Genomic DNA, 18,472 nt, shown 5'->3' with positions numbered 1-18,472 from the left:
TCTTTATTATCCTTAAAAAATAACGTCTATAATCACTCTGAGATGGAATAAAATACCAATACGAATTGCATTATGCAACGTCTAGACATAAGTCGAGTCCCTGGGGACTTGGATCACGATAATGCCGATAATACTTTACCGATGACCAGATTTCAAGTAAAGTTTACTATAAAGAACCAATTCCGACATTCAGAAATGATTTTCGGTGACTGATGTGTCAGATGTGATCATTCACAAAGGAAAGGCCAGCACACAAAAACAAATTACATTTCCTCTCTCAGCTCTCTTTATGTTCATGTAATCTTTGTAAAAGTTCGTTCCCGATTTTGGCGCATGCGGAGTGTGCAATTACGAACTCGCTAATGGATAAAAGAACATCATAATCAGATTATCCGACCCCGAAAACCCAATGAATTCATCAACTTTTATCATACTAGCCCATTTCCTTTCATAACTATACTTGACCTGTAACTCAGATGGCGGCCATTTTGGATTTGACCAATATGACGAGTAAGGCAGCCCCAAGGAGACCTCAAATCAATGAAAGAACATCAAAATCAGATTCTCTGACCCCCAAAACCCTATAAATATATAAACTATAATCATACAAGCGCTTTTCCTTTTGGAACTACGCTTGACCTTTAACTCAGATAGTGGCCATTTTGGATTTGCCCAAGATGGCAGTCCCAGAGAGCGCCCTTCTTGGCGTCCGGCAGAAATCGTAATAGTATGGTATAATCTACCTCTGGGGCAAATTTGGTGCTTTTAGAAGAATCTGCACCAAAATATCCCTAACAGCCCCCACTAATACAAGTATAATTATACTTAATGAATGAAACGACTGGATAACCCATATTCAGCTTTGCCAGCTAGCTAGGGACTACACTACAGGTCTTCCCGGCGCGGGTCCATGGGGGAGGGGGGGGGGGGGGGGGGGCGGGGCGAGAGGGTCTTGACCCCAAACCGCCAACAAAAAAAAGAAGAGAGAGAGGGAGAGAGAGAGAGTCAGAGAGAGAGAGAAGGTAAAGCGGAGAGTAAGGGAAAGGAAGAAGAGGAAGAAGAAAAGAAAAGGGGGAAAAGAAGGAGATCGGGGGCGAAAGGCCTTTGCCACCCCCTCCCCCCTCCCCTCAGCAAAAGAGAGAGAGAGAGAGAGAGAGAGAGAGAGAGAGAGAGAGAAAGAAGGAAGGAAAAATAAAGGAAAGGGAAAGAAGAGACAAAGGGAAAGGAAGAAGACAAGAAAAGGGGAAAGAAGGAGATCGGGGAGCCGCCGAAAGGGCTTTGCTTCCCAGGTTGTTGCCCCCCCCCCCCCCAAGCAAAAAGAAAGAGAGAAGGAAGAGAAGGAAAAGAAAAAAGGGAAAAGAGGAGATAAAGGGAAAGAAAGAAAAGAAGGGGATATCAGTTGCAGTTTTCCCGCCAACAAGTTGGGGATCGGGGGGAGGGCAAATGGCCCTTGTCCCCCCCCCCTTCTACAGCAAACTTAAAAGAGAGAGCAAGGAAGAGAAGGGAAAGGGAAAGAAAAGAAAGGTACGGGAGATCAATTGTGATTTTTCCCATCACGCGGTGTGGATCGGGGGCGAAAGGCCTTCGCCTGCCCTCCCCTGGCAAACAAAGAGAGAGAGAGAGAAGGAAGGAAAAGAAGGGAAAGGGAAAGAAGAGAGAAGAGGAAAGGAAGAAGAAAAGAAAAAGGGGAAAAGAAGGAGATCGGGGGGCGGAAGGGCCTTGCCGCCCATGCTGTTGCCTCACCCCCCCGCAAAACAAGAGAGAAGGAAGGAAAGGGTAAGAAACAAAAGAAGAAAAGAAAAGAAGGGATATCATTATCAGTTGGGAAAGAGGAGAGCTAAAATGGAACACAAAAGAGGAAGAAGAAAAGAAAAGGGTGAAAAGAAGCAAAGATCAGTTGCGATTAATCCCACCAAATTCGTGTGGATCGGGGGGAGGGGGCGAAAGGCCCCTGCCTCCCTCAGCAAACTTAAATGTGTGAGAGAGAGAGAGAGAGAGAGAGAGAGAGAGAGAGAGAAGGGAAGGGAAAGGGGGAAAAAAGAGGAAGAAGAAAGGTAGGGAGATCAGTTGCAATTTGTCCCGATTTATACCCCTCCCCCCCCCCTTAGCAAAGAGAGAGAGAGAAGGAAGGAAAAGAAGGGAAAGGGAAATAAGAGAAAAAGAAGAAGAGAAGAAAAAAGCAAAAAGAAGGAGATTGGGGGCCGGAAGGGCCTTGCCGCCCATGCTGTTGTCCCCCCCCCCCCCCCCCGCGCCAAACAAGAGAGAAGGAAGGAAAGGGAAAGAAACAAAAGAGGAAAAGAAAAGAAGGAATATCAGTTGCAATTTTTCTGCAAACAAGATGTGGATCGCGGAGAAAGGCCTTTGTCTCTGCCCCCTCCCCTCCCCGACCACCCCACCCCCTCCCCGCCAAAAAAAGAGAGAAAGAAGGGAAAGGGAAAGAGGAGAGCTAAAATGAAACACAAAAGAGGAAGAAGAAAAGAAAAGGGTGAAAAGAAGCAGAGATCAGTTGCGATTAATCCCACCAAAATCGCGTGGATCGGGGGGAGGGGGTGAAGGGCCCCTGCCACCCTCAGCAAACTTAAATGAGAGAGAGAGAGAGAGAGAGGGAGAGAGAGAGAGAGAGAGAGAGAGAAGTAAGGGAAGTGAAAGGGAAAGAGGAGAGAAAGGGACAGAAAACAAAGAGGAAGAAAAGAAAAGTAATTAGGGAAGATCAGTTGCGATTTTCATTGGTTCTGATATCATCAATTTGCAATTATCATTGTACAAATGTATTTATATATTCATTTATTTATTCTTGTTTGATAACAAAAATATGAATATAAACTCATAAACTCATAACAGCAACAAAATTAAATGTAGAAGGAAACTATCTTGCTGGGAGCAAGAAGCGCAAAAATTATCATGCATTTGCATGTACATGTCAGTGTATCATTAATATAATTCATATTGTTTAATTACATCTTGTGAAATAGTATGCATTCAAGCTTTGGGGATTTTTTGTTGGTGTATTTGTTTGAAAGAAAGCGTTTGGAGCTTATAATGCACATGTTGCAATTTCAGGTGCAACTTAGTGTTCAAATATGGAACACGCACGGCCAGGCACTAGTGTAGGAAATCTTCAAATGTTAATCAGGTATATGACTAAATTACTTGTCTGTTGCCTTACGAAAAAGTTTATATTTAGTCAGGCCTGAATTGAGTCGCAAAACAATTATTATGTTAAAAGGAAAAAAAACATATGTGATGACATTCGAAATTCCCCAATAACCAATACGATTGGAGAGCGAGTACTCGTTTTTGTTTTTCTTCAAAACTTACTCAACTATAAATAGCTGGCCCGGATACTTGAGCCTCTCACAAAACGCAAGTATAGGCCTGATGTGTCGTCAGTGGCGTCGCTAGTCCTTTTTCAGTGGGGGGGGGGGGGGGGGGGGGGGGGGGGATAGAGGTCAACGATTCCCGACAAAACAAGCCACCAATTAATTACCGACAAAATCAAATGTTCCAATATCTACAAATTTAACCCTATAAACCCGGGGCCAAAGGCTAAATTGTTATGCGCAAATGGTCATTGTCGTCGACGACATCAATATACAAATTATTTCGTCAACTTAGTAAGCATCATGGCTATATATTTTAATGCAGGCGCGTAGCTAGGATCTTATTTCAGGGATGGGCGGTATTGAGCAAGCAAATCACTTAAAGAGTGCGCAAAGCGCTCCCTAGGTGGGGGAGGGGATGGGTGAAAGGCATCCCGCGCGAAGCGCAGTAGCTTAGACGTTCCATTAAATTATTATGAAAAGAAGACGATTTGTTGTACCGTTCTCGACTCTTAATCCTTGTCTGAATTCAGTTTCCCCATCCCACACGAAGCGCGGAGGCTTAGACGTTTCATTAAATTATTATAGAAAGAAAACAATTTGTTGTATACCGTTCTCTACTCTTAAGCCTAATTGTCTGAATTCAGTTTCTCCCCCTCTCGTGCGAAGCCCGGGAGCTTCGACGTTTCATTAAATTATTAGAAAAAGAAGACGATTCATTGAACCGACTCTAAATCATTGTCTGAAGTTTCAAAAATGTTTCTTTGTCCGATAAAAAGTCACAGCTTTAAGGGGAACAAATTGCTGGCCGACCGACATAAAAAATACCACCGACTTCAACCCCATACCCCCCCCCCCCTTTAGCGACGCCCCTGAATGTAGAGTGGCCTGAGCGGGTAGGCACAGGGCGTGGTTCTAAACTTACAGAGACACTTCGATGAAGACACCTTTATTTCATGATTGCGTGTGTTGAACTGCCATGGGCTTTACAACTTTAAACCTCCATGGTTTATTTTGCATATATAGGGATTTACATGATCATTTATATAATAAAAGGAAATAATGAATATTCAAATATCATAGGTAGCAAATAAAGGATGACTAACAGAGGAATGAAAACAATCAGATAGGAGAGGATGATCGAGCATAATGATGTGCAATCTATACATGTGAATTACTAAGTAGCCTGTTCACACTACAGCTCTACAATAACAAAGCATTTGTAGCCTTACTTTTAAGCAGTTGAAGAAATTAATAAAAGTAGGCCTACTTGAAGAAATCGTTGAATTATAAGATATTCAGTTTATTTTATTAAGTATGACAAAACACACATTTAACACCTTTGGAAAAAATAATACCCCAGGAACGTGAAAAACAAAACTTTTATTGTCACACATGCCTATAATCGGACATATTTAAAAACGGAAATGTGGCACTTTGTCTTTGTCTTTAATTTGCACCTGAAAATAAATTCTTTGTTCCTCGTCTATGTCATCGCGGCGAAAAATTTCAGACTTTTCTTCTTTTCATGCAGCCTCAGACAAATGTGCCAAAGAAGTTCTGTCTTCTTGTATTCCTGAAAACAAAGTTTGGGCAATAGTTTTCAAGTTCAGTTTATCTTTACGAGATTTCGTGTAATATTAAGCTTTGGTTGAGATTTCTTTGGGTCATTGTACTTATCGGAGAAGTTTTGATCCGTTTCAAGACAGAGAATGTTCTCTCGCAAGTTGCCGTTGTAACCGGGATTGTAAGGTAAATGAGAAGAAGGATGTGCACCTCTGAGAATGATCTCTGATAGATTGGACTGTTGTTGAAAATCTCACAAATTGTTTTAATGTATATTTGATAGGTTTACTCTCATCGTCGCACACGTCTTGGAGGCTTGTTAGCTGCCGAGTTAATGCTACAAAGTCAATATCTCCGGCATACACTTCCCTCAACTCATCAGCACAAACAAAATATTGGGGAGGGGGCTCATGATAACCGAGCCCGGCTGAAATATATATATATATATATATATATATATATATATATATATTTTTTTTTTTTTTTTTTTTTTTTTGGGGGGGGGGGGTGGTTCAATGATATCCGGGCCCCTCAAAAATATTGGGGGGCTCCGTGATGTTATCCGAGCCCCCCACAAATATCGGGGGGCTCCGTGATTTTATCCGAGCCCCACCAAAAATACTTGAGGGGGGGGGGGGGGCTTATGATATCTGAGCCCCACCAACATATGGGGGGGGGGGGCTCAATGATATCAGAGTCCCTCCAAAATATTTGGGGGTTTAAATGATATCCGAGATCTACCAAATATATTTTTGGGGTCAATGATAAGCGAGATCCGATGTCTGAGCCCCCCTCTCTCCTCCCTAAATAAATATTTATAAAATGTTTATATTTGAATGGTACGTCTGTAGATTATAGGTATACATGAGTTTCATGCCTAGAATATAATCATTGGGGAGGAGGGGGTTCATGATATCCGAGCCCCGCAATAAGTCTCGGGGGCGGCTCAATGATATCTGAGCCCCACTTAAAATATTGGGGGCTCAATTAATGATATCTATATGCCCCGCCAAAAATATTGGGGGGGGGGGGGGGCTCAATGATCTCTGAGCCCCCCCCCCCCCAATATTTTTTTTCTGCGCCCCCCAATCCCCCTCCCCCCGATTCCTAAGCCTAATTACAGTTCAATGAAGTCTATTTTTTAAACTTAAAGGGATTGGGTAACTTTGTTTTAGGTTCTGAATCAAAAAATCCTGGAATGATAGTTAGGGCTAGTTCTGATCGGAAAACGACCCAAATATCGGAGTATGGCAAGCTGCCCCAGGGCCTTTTCCTATATACGGATCAGAGAAAAAATACTTTAAACATTTCGGGGGTTACTTTTTTGACTTTCGGGGGCTCTTTTTGGCATTTCGGGGGCTAATTCACCCCGAGCCCCCGTGTATTTTTCCTCCTGATACGGATAAGTGAGTGCCCTGATGGGTCTACTTCTAACTCGTGTTTTTAGCCCTTCTTTCTTCACTTTTTCCTTTCCTTTCTCTTTTCTTTCCTTTCATTTCTTATTTTTTCAAAGAGGGGGGGGGGGCGGGTCCATCGCCCCCCGTATATCCGCGCCTGAGTGACACCCACACAACTAACCTTATTTATTACCGAATAAAAAAATGAAGAAAGAGCCCCTCGACACCATAGGTGTAAGTATTCAGCCAGTTCCTACCCCCCCCCCCACCAATATAAACTTTAAAAGTGATTATTTTTTTCTAATTTGATACCAGTGATATACAGATGTTGCTGAATACTTTTTATGCGTTTGTTGGAGAATGACATATATCACAATTTACAGTCAGGCAAAAAATGTGCTTATTTACTATTTAGAGGCCGACATGTCAGGTCCCGCGGAACGGCGGGCTTGGGGGGTTCAAGCCCCCCCCCCCCTCCCACCCCCACACTTTTGAAAAAGTATATTAAAGAGAATTAAATAGAAAGAAATAGAAAAGAAAGTATGCTCATGTAACCGTAATTAAATGCCCATACCCCTGAGCTAATTCCGGAGGCTCTGCCCCCTGGACCCCATCTTGGGCCCTAAGGCTGGCCCCTGGATGCTAATCTGACCTTAATTGTAATGTCTAAAACCCCTGCGCTTCCGGGGGCTCCGCCCCTTGGACCATCCGCCAATTATTGACCTGCCAGTGTCATGAATATGGTATTAAAATATGCTCATCTGACCGTAAGTACGAAGCCACGTACAATCGATTACAACAGTAATTGTGGGGCCAATATCACGAGTATGCCTTCATAGAATAAATGTTTTAAAGAAAATATTCACTTCTACTTTCAAAAGGACTGGCCCATTTGCTTTAAAAAATTGTAAAGAGTTATTATTATGTAATTTCTAGAAAAAATGCCAACCACATGATTTACAATGAGTCTAAATACATTGATTTGCCAAATTTCTTCCTTTTTATCAAATATACACGTAAAGCAATGGGGGGACAGACTGCGCGGATAGCAATCCGCACGGACAAACGAAACTGGTAGGACAAACGGCGCGGTCACACCGGCCGGCGTATTTTTTATTTACACGCTAGCGAGGGGAATTTCTCGATTAATTCCAATGAAACCGCTTAAAATTCCAATTTACATCCAGGAGAAAGTTTGCTTAACTTTTTCTTGAAACATTTGAACGGTTATGGAAACTGTTTGTGTTTCTAATCTTCAAATATTAATATTATTCTGCATCAAATATAAAACATTGATTTCTACTGTGATATGTAAAGGCACGAACTTACGTTAATACATACACATATTTTTTTTTGTAACCAAGAAGGTGCACCATGGTAATACATTTAACAAACACATCAACATGTTACCTAGACAACTCATCACCATAGCCATTGTAAAACCATATATTAATGATACATGTAAAATATAGATTGAAGCAATTCTCGTCGATTGGCTGTATCCTGAGTGTGATTTATATAATGGATTTTGAGTAACATTTGCATCTACCTGTAGTTGAAGAAAAGATACAGTGTATAACATCAATTAAGTTGGAGTTCAATTAGAAGGAAGTAACGAGGAATATTGAAGCAAGGGAGACTGGGAGATGAGGAAAGCAGGAAGTTAGAAATTGAGAGATTACTCGCGTGATAGCCTTGCATTAATGAATCCTTTATATAATGTTGTCTTGAGAGAAAGTAGACGATTTTTTTTTAAATTGGAGATTAGTGCAAGTATTAGATATATTGGAAATAGAATTAATGAGAAAGTTATTTTTTATCGAGATCAATACATGGGGGGGGGGGCACCATCAAAATAGGGCACTTTCTGGAATATAAGGTGCACCTACAAAGGGAAACATCAAAATGTAAATCTACCATATTAAGACATTGATAGACGTACGCGTAACGCATGTCACACACAGAAAAATGAGAAGAAAAGAAAGAATAATTTTTTTTAAAAGAAGATAGAGGAAAAGGAGAGAGACAGAGAGAGGGAGAGAAAGAAAGAAAGAAAGAAAAAAGGAAGAACATGAAACTTAACTTTACACTTAGGCCTACATATTATTACATTTCCGACTGAGTTGGCTCGACATGTGCTTAAGTAGTCTGCGGACGAAAGTACAACAATACGAAAACAGAAGTTATATGAAATTGTCTTTAAGAGAGAAAGAGAGGTTAAATTCTAAAATGAAATGAAAGGGGTTATGTGACTTTCAAGGAGGAAATTACAATTTCTATCGCTCATGACGACTATTTGGAATTTCCTAATTTTTTTTAAAGTTCAAGAACTTCCTGGGGCTCCGCCCCATGCAAGACTCTCGGCAACAGCAAATTATTTACACAATTTCTTGCTGTCTGCTGCCTCGAGATCACTGGAGCGAAGAAAGGTAACATATAGCAAGAATCCCTATTCAGTGAAGGATTTATCCCTTTTATTATTAAAGACTCCCGACAAAGGCTCTCCCCCTGCAAAATTGGAGAGAGTTTTATGTAGTTTAAGCTTCTAACAACCACGCCCGTGGACCTTTTATTAGTTACACAAAGGTAAAAGTGTATAGCAAGAATCCCTATTTAGTGAAGGATTCATCCTTTTTATGCAGATGCTTCTTCTACCATTCTTGACCAGAAGTGCGTTTCAAACTCAATGATATGGGCATCATCCCATTGAATGTTGTGTCCAGTGTTACGGGTTTGTTTTGCTACTTGCTGCCTAATCTGAGGGCTCTGTTGTGCTCTTTAAAAAGATGACACAATAGGGGCGGCGCAATTTAAATATCAAGGAATGTATTAGAGTTTATTTCTAAAATGAAATGAAAGGGCTATTTGACTCTCAATAAAAACTCTAATCCATCCCTTGAAATTTAAATTGCACTGCCCCCATTCAGTGTGCCATTTTCAAAGAGCACAAAAAGGCTTCAGATTGAAGATTCCATCTCATAAAATCGTCTATAAGAGAGAAAGAGAGTTTATTTCGAGAGAAAAAATGAAATGAAAGGGCTATTTGACAAGAGCCCTTTCATTTCATTTTAGAAATAACCTCTCTTCCTCTCTTATGCTATGGTCACATTACCCAAAAGTAGCCTGCTCGGCGGCCGAGCGGCGAGTTTTTAACCAATTCTGCCCGGCGGCTGCCCGGCCACCGAGCGGCGACCGGCCGGCCACCGAGCGGGGACCGGCCAGTCACCGCTCGTTGTTAGGGCATCGCTCGGTCGCCGCTGAAGTTTTAGCGCGGAGTTAAAATTTGGGCGGCGCCTGCCCACTTTTCACCCGCCGCCCAAAATACGCTCGGTGCCTGGGCGGTCGCCGCCCGGGCACCGAACTAATCGCTGGGCGATGCCTAATTCCAGCAGCGACCGAGCAGGCTACTGATCGGTCGGTCGCTGTCACAAATCAGAGCAGCGACCGACGATCAGTAGCCTGCTCGGTCGCTGCTTGAATTAGGCATCGCCCAGCGATTAGGTCGGTGCCCGGGCGGCGACCGCCTAGGCACCGAGCGTATTTTGGGCGGCGAGTGAAAAGTGAGCAGGCGCCGCCCAAATTTTAACTCCGCGCTAAAACTTCAGCGGCGACCGAGCGATGCCCTAAAAACGATCGGTGTCTGGGCGGTCGCCGCTCGGTGGCCGGGCAGGCGCCGGGCAGAATTGGCTAAAAACTCGCCGCTCGGCCGCCGAGCAGTCTACTTTTGGGTAATGTGACCATAGCATTATAGACAATTTTCTCTCTTGAAAGTCAATAACCCTTTCATTTCATTTTAGAAATAACCTCTTTTTTCTCCTAAAGACAATTTCTCTCTTGAAAAGGCTCTGCCAGACCCCTCAAGCTCTGCCATGTTGTATGGATCCATTAGAAAGCAAAATAAGCCCACTCAATAATTGATATAAATTATATTAAAACGTCATAGCCAGGGATCAAATTAATTTTTTGTCCACGGGGGCTCTTCCCCCCCCAAAAAAAAAGAGCCCCCGTGAGCCTTCTCACGGGGGCTCTTTTAGTACTGACGGGGGCTCTTTTTTATACAAATATCCATTGAATTGGTACCTATGATACTCCTCAATTATTTGCTATTTCATCATTATCATTCCAATCAGCATTTTCCCTCTTACAAATTTACAAGCTACATAGCTGTTACTGGCCTGTGTATATAATATATACGCATACAACACTGATCTTTATGATGTCTTTAACGTGACATATCTTCTTCTCCCCTTGCAAACGAGAAAGAAAACAAGGTCATTAAAAGGGATTAAGCGACAAATAATGATTGTGATTCAAATTGATGCGAATATTTGTTTGAATAAGCACTGCTATTCACCCGAATCTTCTTTGTAAAAACAACTTTTACAAATCACAGTCATGCTTACTGAGTTGAGACGTTCCATTCAATGTAAAATACTCATTAAAGAATACACTTCTCCTAATCTGAAAGTGATCTTACAACACAGTGGCAGATTTGCATGGCTGAGATTTGTAAAAGTCGTTTTTACAAAGAAGATTCTGGTGAAAAGCATTGCTTATTCAAAAAAAATCCTTGCATCAATTTGAATCACAATGATTATTTGTCGCATGATCCTTTTATTAAATAACCTTGTTTTCTTTTTTGTTTGCAGGGGGAAAAGAAGCTATGTCACGTTAAGAAATCATAAAGATCAGTTGTATTATGCGTATATACATTATGATACCAGAACAAATGTTGATTATCAGAATGTCATTTTGGAATACCTCTAAACAAATACCACATTGTCTTTAGCCCGTATCAGTATTAGTATCATGCAATATAAAGCTATTATTCTTTATTTAATTCAGTATAATGCTTTTCCTCAAAAATAGTTTTGCCATTTTGTTAGGGTTGAGACGCTAAGAAATGGTTTCAAATGTACATTACACGAACCCTGAACCATTGCAAAATGATGGTGGTTCTCTCTCTCTCTCTTTACTTTAATCATGCATTATCAACTACATATAAAGCAGCAACCAAAAACTTAGGGTTATCTGAGATAGGTGAAAGTAAGAGTTAAAAAGAAAGTCATGCTAAAACGGCGCTTCACTCCCCCCCCCCATGAAAAAAATAAAATAGATTAGTAGTCCTCCTCTCCAGCACCCCCCCCCGCTTTAATATCACATTTTCACTTGGCAGCCCAAGGGGGCCGGGGGTGGGAGGAGGGGGTTAAACCCCTAACCCCCCCCCCGTAGATCTGCCCATGTTACCATATCATTCCACGACATCTTGGTCTTCCTCTTCTTCTCAATAGGGACTTTTAGATTTGCGTGGACGTGGACGTGTTACGTCCTTTTAAGGCACTGGCAGTCACATGTCACGTCCTTTTAAGCACTGGCACTGCCTTAAAAGGAGGTCACACGTTTCAGTCCACGTTCCCATCGTGCAAATCTAAAGGTCCCTAATATTGATTTACTGGTCGAGGTTCATTATTTGCTAGTCATTTGAAATCACCAGATTTCAGCGGGTTAACGCTTTCACAACGAAAAACTTCTCCATGACCATGTTTCTGCCCTTGCGCGATCGCCTCCAGCTCCAGCAGACATAGCGCGGCAGCGTGCACACGTACCGCTACTAAGGGCGCAGTAGGCCTATAACCACTGCTGACGGCGGCACTGCACTGTGAGCTGAATCGGTAATAATAGGCCTACTCATAAAACAAGAAATCTTGCACGCTAATCTAAGTTCCATTTCATTTGAAAATTGAAACTCAATATCGTGTTAAAGTTATACCAGAAAAGAAAATCTTTATATTATAATTCCACGGGGGCGATTTTTAATTTTGCAATCGCCCCCGTGAGCAACCTGACGGGGGCGATTATGTAGCTCACGGGGGCGAATCGCCCACCGCCCCCGTGTATTTTGAGCGCTGGTCATAGCGATTCATCCAAATAAGAAATCCAAGTAAGAGGCATTTTGAAAGTTTTAAGAAAATTCTTTCAAATTCCAGGATATTGGGTGTTCTTTTTCAGGAAACTCTATTTAAACGAGTGGAAGCACTGGCGGTTCTGTTTTTTTAAACTGTAACAATTCTCCTTGGATCAGATATAGACCAAAAACAAGCCTCATTATCTTCAGTATACAAGTGTCATTTCGGACCTTACAGCTTTCATAGAAATCGCTTCTGGACCGTCAAAGAAAAAGTTTGAGAACCCCTAGTCTACGCATTATACACATCAGGACCAACTTGACAAAAATTTGAGGGGGGTTCGACCCCCCTCCCCCCTCCCCCTCCCCCCTCCACCCCTGCGTATACGCGCCTGCATGTGCATCCCTTCCTCCTTATTCCCTTATCCATCGTTACAGTCACTACCATTTGAGTAGGGCCGGCCCCCTCCTTAATAACGACTCCAAAGCCATCAAGAATGACCCCATAATTTATAGATTACCATTCTGCCGTTCTTTGGAGGGGCCGGGCGCGGCCTTTTCAGAAGTGTTTCTACACTAACCTTTTCATGCACTCCGGCTTAACATAAACAAGCATGCTAAGATTGTTTTGAAAAGAAGCATAATTTCGACTCAGTTTCGCATAACCTATAAATAAGAATACGGCCAGTCACCCCTTCCCCCCCCCCCCCCCTCTCCTCAATGCATCCGCCTTCACGCACCCCCTTCCCTTTGTCTTTCCCTTATTCGTCGTTACTGCCATTGTCACTAATTTTTAGTGCCATTTCGTTGTCTTTCTTTCTCCCCGGCTCCTCTCTTCTTTTTCTTTCCTCTTTTTTTAACTCTCTCTTTCTTTTCTTTACTTTTTTGTTCTCTTTTCTTTTATCTTCTCCTTTTCCCCCCTTTTTTTCCTTCTTTCTTTCTTTCTCTTTTTTCCTTCTCAATTTTTTTTGCTACGCCAATAGGGGGGGCCGCGGCCGTTTCGGCCCACCCCTGGATCCGCCACTGTAATATGGAAAGATATATATCTAAAACAAATCTTAAAGAAAATAATTTTGCGAAAAAATGGTTACATTTTACCGAATGTTTTTATTTTTTTAAATGTTTTTATGTCTTTATGTTAAAGAATTGGTGTACACATTTTATTTTGTCAAGTTAAACATCCTTCATGTCCCTGTGCGAGATTATATCCTAATATTCTATTGTTTGAATATTTATATGACAAGTCATGGAATAGTGCATGAATTGTATCGATCTTTTTGTGAAAATGATTATGTTGAGAATTATTAAAAGGACCCCGTGGAAGGGTAAATAGAAAGTAAAAATACAGCTTTGGCTAAGTGATCATGACAAATCCTAACTAGATATTTTCCTTGAGGCAGCCCTTTAATACCGATCAAACAATAAATGCTTTATCAATAAAAAAAGCTAAAAATGAAAACGAAACGTTTATTCTTTGACTCGGCCTACATCATATCCTGTACGTAAAGGGAGAAAGTTAGAAATGCGATTGAATTGATTGGTTTCAATTTCAAGTAACGGATTTTTTTCTTTAATATAAATCTATGACTGTTTTCAAGCTGTCCAGATTCGCTGATCTTCACCTATTATAATTTGAATTATAAGCGGTCATTGCTATCCGTCATTGTAAAGACCAGTCTCTCAAAACGAATTCTCGTGATACGATGTCGAGCCAGCATACCTCCCCAACCCCGTACGATCGACCTGATGGTGTCACGATCTACCACGAGTCGACGTCAGTGGTGGCCGTCATCGAAGGGATCACTATTGTCGTTATCTTCCTCGGAGCGTTGGTCGCCAATCTGATTGCGATGGTAACGATTCTTCGAGACAAGGTTCTGAGAAGGAACCTCCATAACTGGCTGATCCTGAACCTCATCATAAACGATCTTGGCTTTACAATCATGAACATATCATTGCTCGTAGTATCTGTGTTCGACCAAGGCTATTTTCTCCTTCACAACAAAGCTGTGTGTTTTGTAAGTCTTTTTCTATTTTGCATTTTTCGCCACCTTTCTCATATACGATTTTAATATATTTCGATTTGGGATATTAAAGGAACTTTATACTTCTAATGAAAAGAACATGTAATTGTTTTGTAAATCTATTTAGTTTCATAATTGGTATTTCGCATACCAAATCACAAATCTAATATGACTCCTCTCCTACTCAAAAAAAAAAAGTATCACTCGATCGTTCTACTGGAAATGAAATATTTAATTAATTCTCATTTATCATTGTGTGCAGATTCAAGGTAACGTTCTTTTTGCCTTAGGGAACTTTGTCACAGTCTTGGCAATCTCCGTGGATCGCTACTTGGTCGTAGTCTGGTCGGCCCGCTTCCCTCCTTCCAAATCAAGATCCATCGTCTTTATCGTCTTCTGTTGGGTCGCCGCCATTGGATCCTCCTTTATACCCTTCTTATTCAGAAGCGTCTCTTCGATCAGGTATAAGACAATTTCCCACAGCTGCTCGCCAGAGTATCCGGAGGACTGCTTCTATGCCACCACCGTGAACGTCATCATCTTTCTAGTCATCGTACCTACGATGGTTTTATGCTATGCTGGTGTGTTCCTAAAAGTGTTGCGTCAACAACGGTTGCTTAGGTCCTACGCCGACGCAAAACCTAGTGTCGTGAGCAACGTATGTTCCGTTAAAGACAACGACGATGACTACCACGACCATGACCGTGTGACCTATGCTGAAGATGACATGCCAATGGAGGTCATTGACCACCCGATTAAAGGACGTACCTGCTCGAATCTTACCCCAGAGCTTATGGACTACGCCCAGTCTGCAAACACTGAGGAACCTGACGCTGAACATGCTGAAGGAGAAAACGAGGAGAAAAAGACTATTGAACAGGAAAATGTGATGAAAGGAATCGAGAAAAAAGATCGTAGGTCAATGCAGAAGAAACTCAACCTTGAAAAAAGAGTTGCCCTGACGGGTAAGTACTTCCTGCGTTGGAATCTCAGTAATACAGTTTGGAGAAATTTTTAATTTTGTGAAAATCGTAATGTCAATTTGACTGTCTTACCACAAGACAATGTTTGACATAAAATGCCAGGCTTTAACAAGACAGAATATATATTATAATGTTACCATTTTACTTCAGTTCCTCGTCGATGTGTTTGATATGATATTCATCCAACTCTTTCTTCCAACAGCGTCTGTTTTTTGTCTTTCTTTTTAGGAACTCTACTGGTGCTAACAATTTTGGTCTGTTGGTCACCGTACTGCATCGTTAACTCTTGTCTCCTATCCATCAAAATCCCCCATTGGATGGGCGTGGCCACGGTGTGGCTAGGTTACTCCAACTCCCTATTCGATCCTCTAATCTACACGTTCATGAATAGACGAATTGCAGCCCGTTATCGTGACATGTTCAGACGTTGGTCGATTGGATTAAATACAATGATTAGATGCAACTCCGGAGAAGCATGATTTTTTTTCTCCATAAAAAGTATAACATGTTCGCCGTGGAAACTCGGCGAAGGGCACAATATTTTAATTAAAGCTTGTTCAGATATGGAGCGGAAAGCCGCCGAAAATATAAATAAATGTGTTTATTGTCTGTTAAAAAAGAAGGAGGAAAAAAACGCCAATAGGAAACGTAGCTTTCACATTTAATTTGTATCACAAGAGAAGTAATGATAAACCATGCACGATAGTTAGAGAGTTGTGTTTTCTGAAGTGTTATTATCATGAGACGCCGAATGAAATTTGAATATTTGAAAGCTCATATCACTAAAATAGATATGGAACCGTCAATTGTCGAAATGGTCGTAATTATGATTGTGATGACAAAAATGTAATGTTGATTAAATCTAGCTTCGTATATGTTTTAATCGTCTAAATAATATGATTAAATGAATTTATAATCAAGAGTATAAGAGTAATCCAGTCTTCGATTTATTAATTCATATTTATCACGTATAAACCATCTATTTCAATTAATTTTTCCGCTTGCACTCAATATTAAATGCTATCACGATCAATTATATTTCTTTCTTCTAGTTTACGGTTACTGTGCTCAACATTAGAATACATGTTTTATTTTAAACCTAAGTTACGTTTTTAAAGAAGTTTGACCCGTTTTAGACTTAAGAACTCTGGGATCCATCCAATACAGGATTATTATTACACAAGAAATGTAAGGAGGCGCGGTGGCTCAGTGGTAGAGCAGTTGTCTCGCAACCGGGAGGTCCCGGGTTCGAATCCAAATCGGTGTGCTTGTGCCATTTGGTAAGGGATTAATCTTCATTACCAAGTTCCTCAGGGAGGACTTTAAGCCGTCGGTCCCCTGGTTGCTTACTAACAAGCATACACAGTATTCGGGTAAAGCAATCATCAATCACCATCATTATCATCAAACTTTATGGATAGACAGTTGACCTGTAAGTCATGATTATAACCTATACTGTTTAGAATGGAGATAATGATATTATCCTATTTTTTTCTCTTCTGAAAAGTACTGTAAATTTAAAGGAAATGATTATTATTATTACGAGACCTTTTGGTTTCATTGAATGAAAGAGATGACAAAGCAAAAGACACACTCCGAGTGTTAAAATCTAAAACTGAGTTGTAACAAGAATTGATTTGGAGATCGAAACTACAGTATACCATTGAAGCCATCTCTTTTATGACAGAGCACTTAATGTTGTCTCTTTCACAAAGTATCAATTCGCTTTCTTCACTTTTAAATTTTGTTTAGCAATATTAGGTTACGATTAGTTCAATTCCGGAATCTGTGTGTTGGCCCCATACAAAGCAAGGTACTATGCATAATTTGGAATTGGCGAAATATACAGACATTAAAGGTCAATGTTGTTTTTCTATCACTCGATCTATATTCATTATTATAATACTCCTGGTTTCTAATTGGAAGATTGTTTATATTTTTCTTCAAGCCAGGGTCGAAACGTGAAATTGCTTGGAAAAATCAACTGGCAAGCCAATAAATGAATAAATTAATGAAATAAATAAATAAATAAATGGATAAATGAATTTGAACTTATAAATAAATAAAACAAAACCCAACAATCAGATGTTTTGCTCTCAGTTGCTTTCATGACCCACATAAACGTATCCAGCAGGGACGTGTTTGAGTTTGATGTTCATTTTTTTTCCATGTATATACATCGTCACACATCATTTGATTTGTAACATAGTTATATGGTCGCATAAACTCATACATTGAAAAAAAAGGTGTCGCCACGAGCACGGCTTGAGCTTCCGTTCTGTTGTTCAAACTCTGAAGGTGGGGCAGATTCTTACGGACCGCGAAGGGGCGGGGCGAGGGTGGGGGGGGGGGGGTAGCTATCTGAGTTACCAAAGGCAGCACTCCTGTCGTATCGCCTGTTTCAGGATATATCGGAGTCTCAGTGAATTTATTCAAAGCCTCCTTTCGTCCAAAGTCTATTTATATAATTCCATCAAATTCAATAGAATTAGTCGGTGGCAATGAAGTGCCGATATGATTAGAATATACGCCTACTCCCCCATGGAAGGCATGGAGATGGTACTCATATCTATGTACAATCGCCAAGTCTTTCGAGAAAAAAATCAGTATGCCCAAGGTATTCATAACAGGCTCGTTTACGTCACCTTTTCAATTTACGAACCTGATGCAGACATATCACGTGTTCCGAAAATGATTTATGTAAACAACAGTCCTCGGCATTGCTCTAAGTTGGTTTCTCAAAGGTTTTATTTCCCTTGGGGGTGGGGTTGGTGCCAACTCTGGAGTTCTTACATTGATTTTCTACACGTGCCTGGATTATTTGTCATTTATAATCGAGAAAATTGACGAGGTGAGAAATTAGGGGTCGGTTTGAAAACCCACCCTCTCTATAACGGTAGAACCGCCCCTGCTCAAAAGTCATTGAGATCACGTTGTATATTCTGGAATCAGATGATGGGGTTATAAACCTTTGTAAAATGGTAAATGATATGAGCAACTTGAGCAAGTATATTGGGGAGGATGGAAGGGATATCAAGAAATGATGATTTTCCACGAAAAGGAAACAAAATCCCAACAGACGGTCTGCCTGCCCCACTATACCGGTACAAATAGAAACTGACATGAATTTACATTATTGAATCTAAATAATCATATCCTTCCTCGAAACTACAAGTAACTGATACACGGATGGCGCCCTTTCAGCTGACTCCTAAAACGGGTTTACTCAGTTATGTATTATCATGAAACCTTACAACACAAACTTATATTAATGAAC

The 18,472-nt window shown here is 40.9% G+C and overlaps 1 protein-coding gene across 1 annotated transcript; it reads left to right on the top strand.

The window, feature by feature from the left end:
* Positions 1 to 13,455: 13,455 nt before the first annotated feature.
* Positions 13,456 to 17,420, top strand: LOC115923497 (5-hydroxytryptamine receptor 7-like). The gene is made up of 2 exons (XM_030984290.1): positions 13,456 to 15,177; positions 15,424 to 17,420. The coding sequence occupies exons 1-2, from the start codon at positions 14,775 to 14,777 to the stop codon at positions 15,672 to 15,674; spliced, it is 654 nt and encodes a 217-aa protein (XP_030840150.1). The 5' UTR covers positions 13,456 to 14,774; the 3' UTR covers positions 15,675 to 17,420.
* The last annotated feature ends 1,052 nt before the right edge of the window (positions 17,421 to 18,472 follow it).

The sequence above is a fragment of the Strongylocentrotus purpuratus genome, unplaced genomic scaffold (genome assembly GCF_000002235.5).
Source record: "Strongylocentrotus purpuratus isolate Spur 01 unplaced genomic scaffold, Spur_5.0 spur5_scaffold_14, whole genome shotgun sequence".
Taxonomy (NCBI): Eukaryota; Metazoa; Echinodermata; class Echinoidea; order Camarodonta; family Strongylocentrotidae; genus Strongylocentrotus; species Strongylocentrotus purpuratus.
This window is presented reverse-complemented; position numbering and strand designations above follow the sequence as displayed.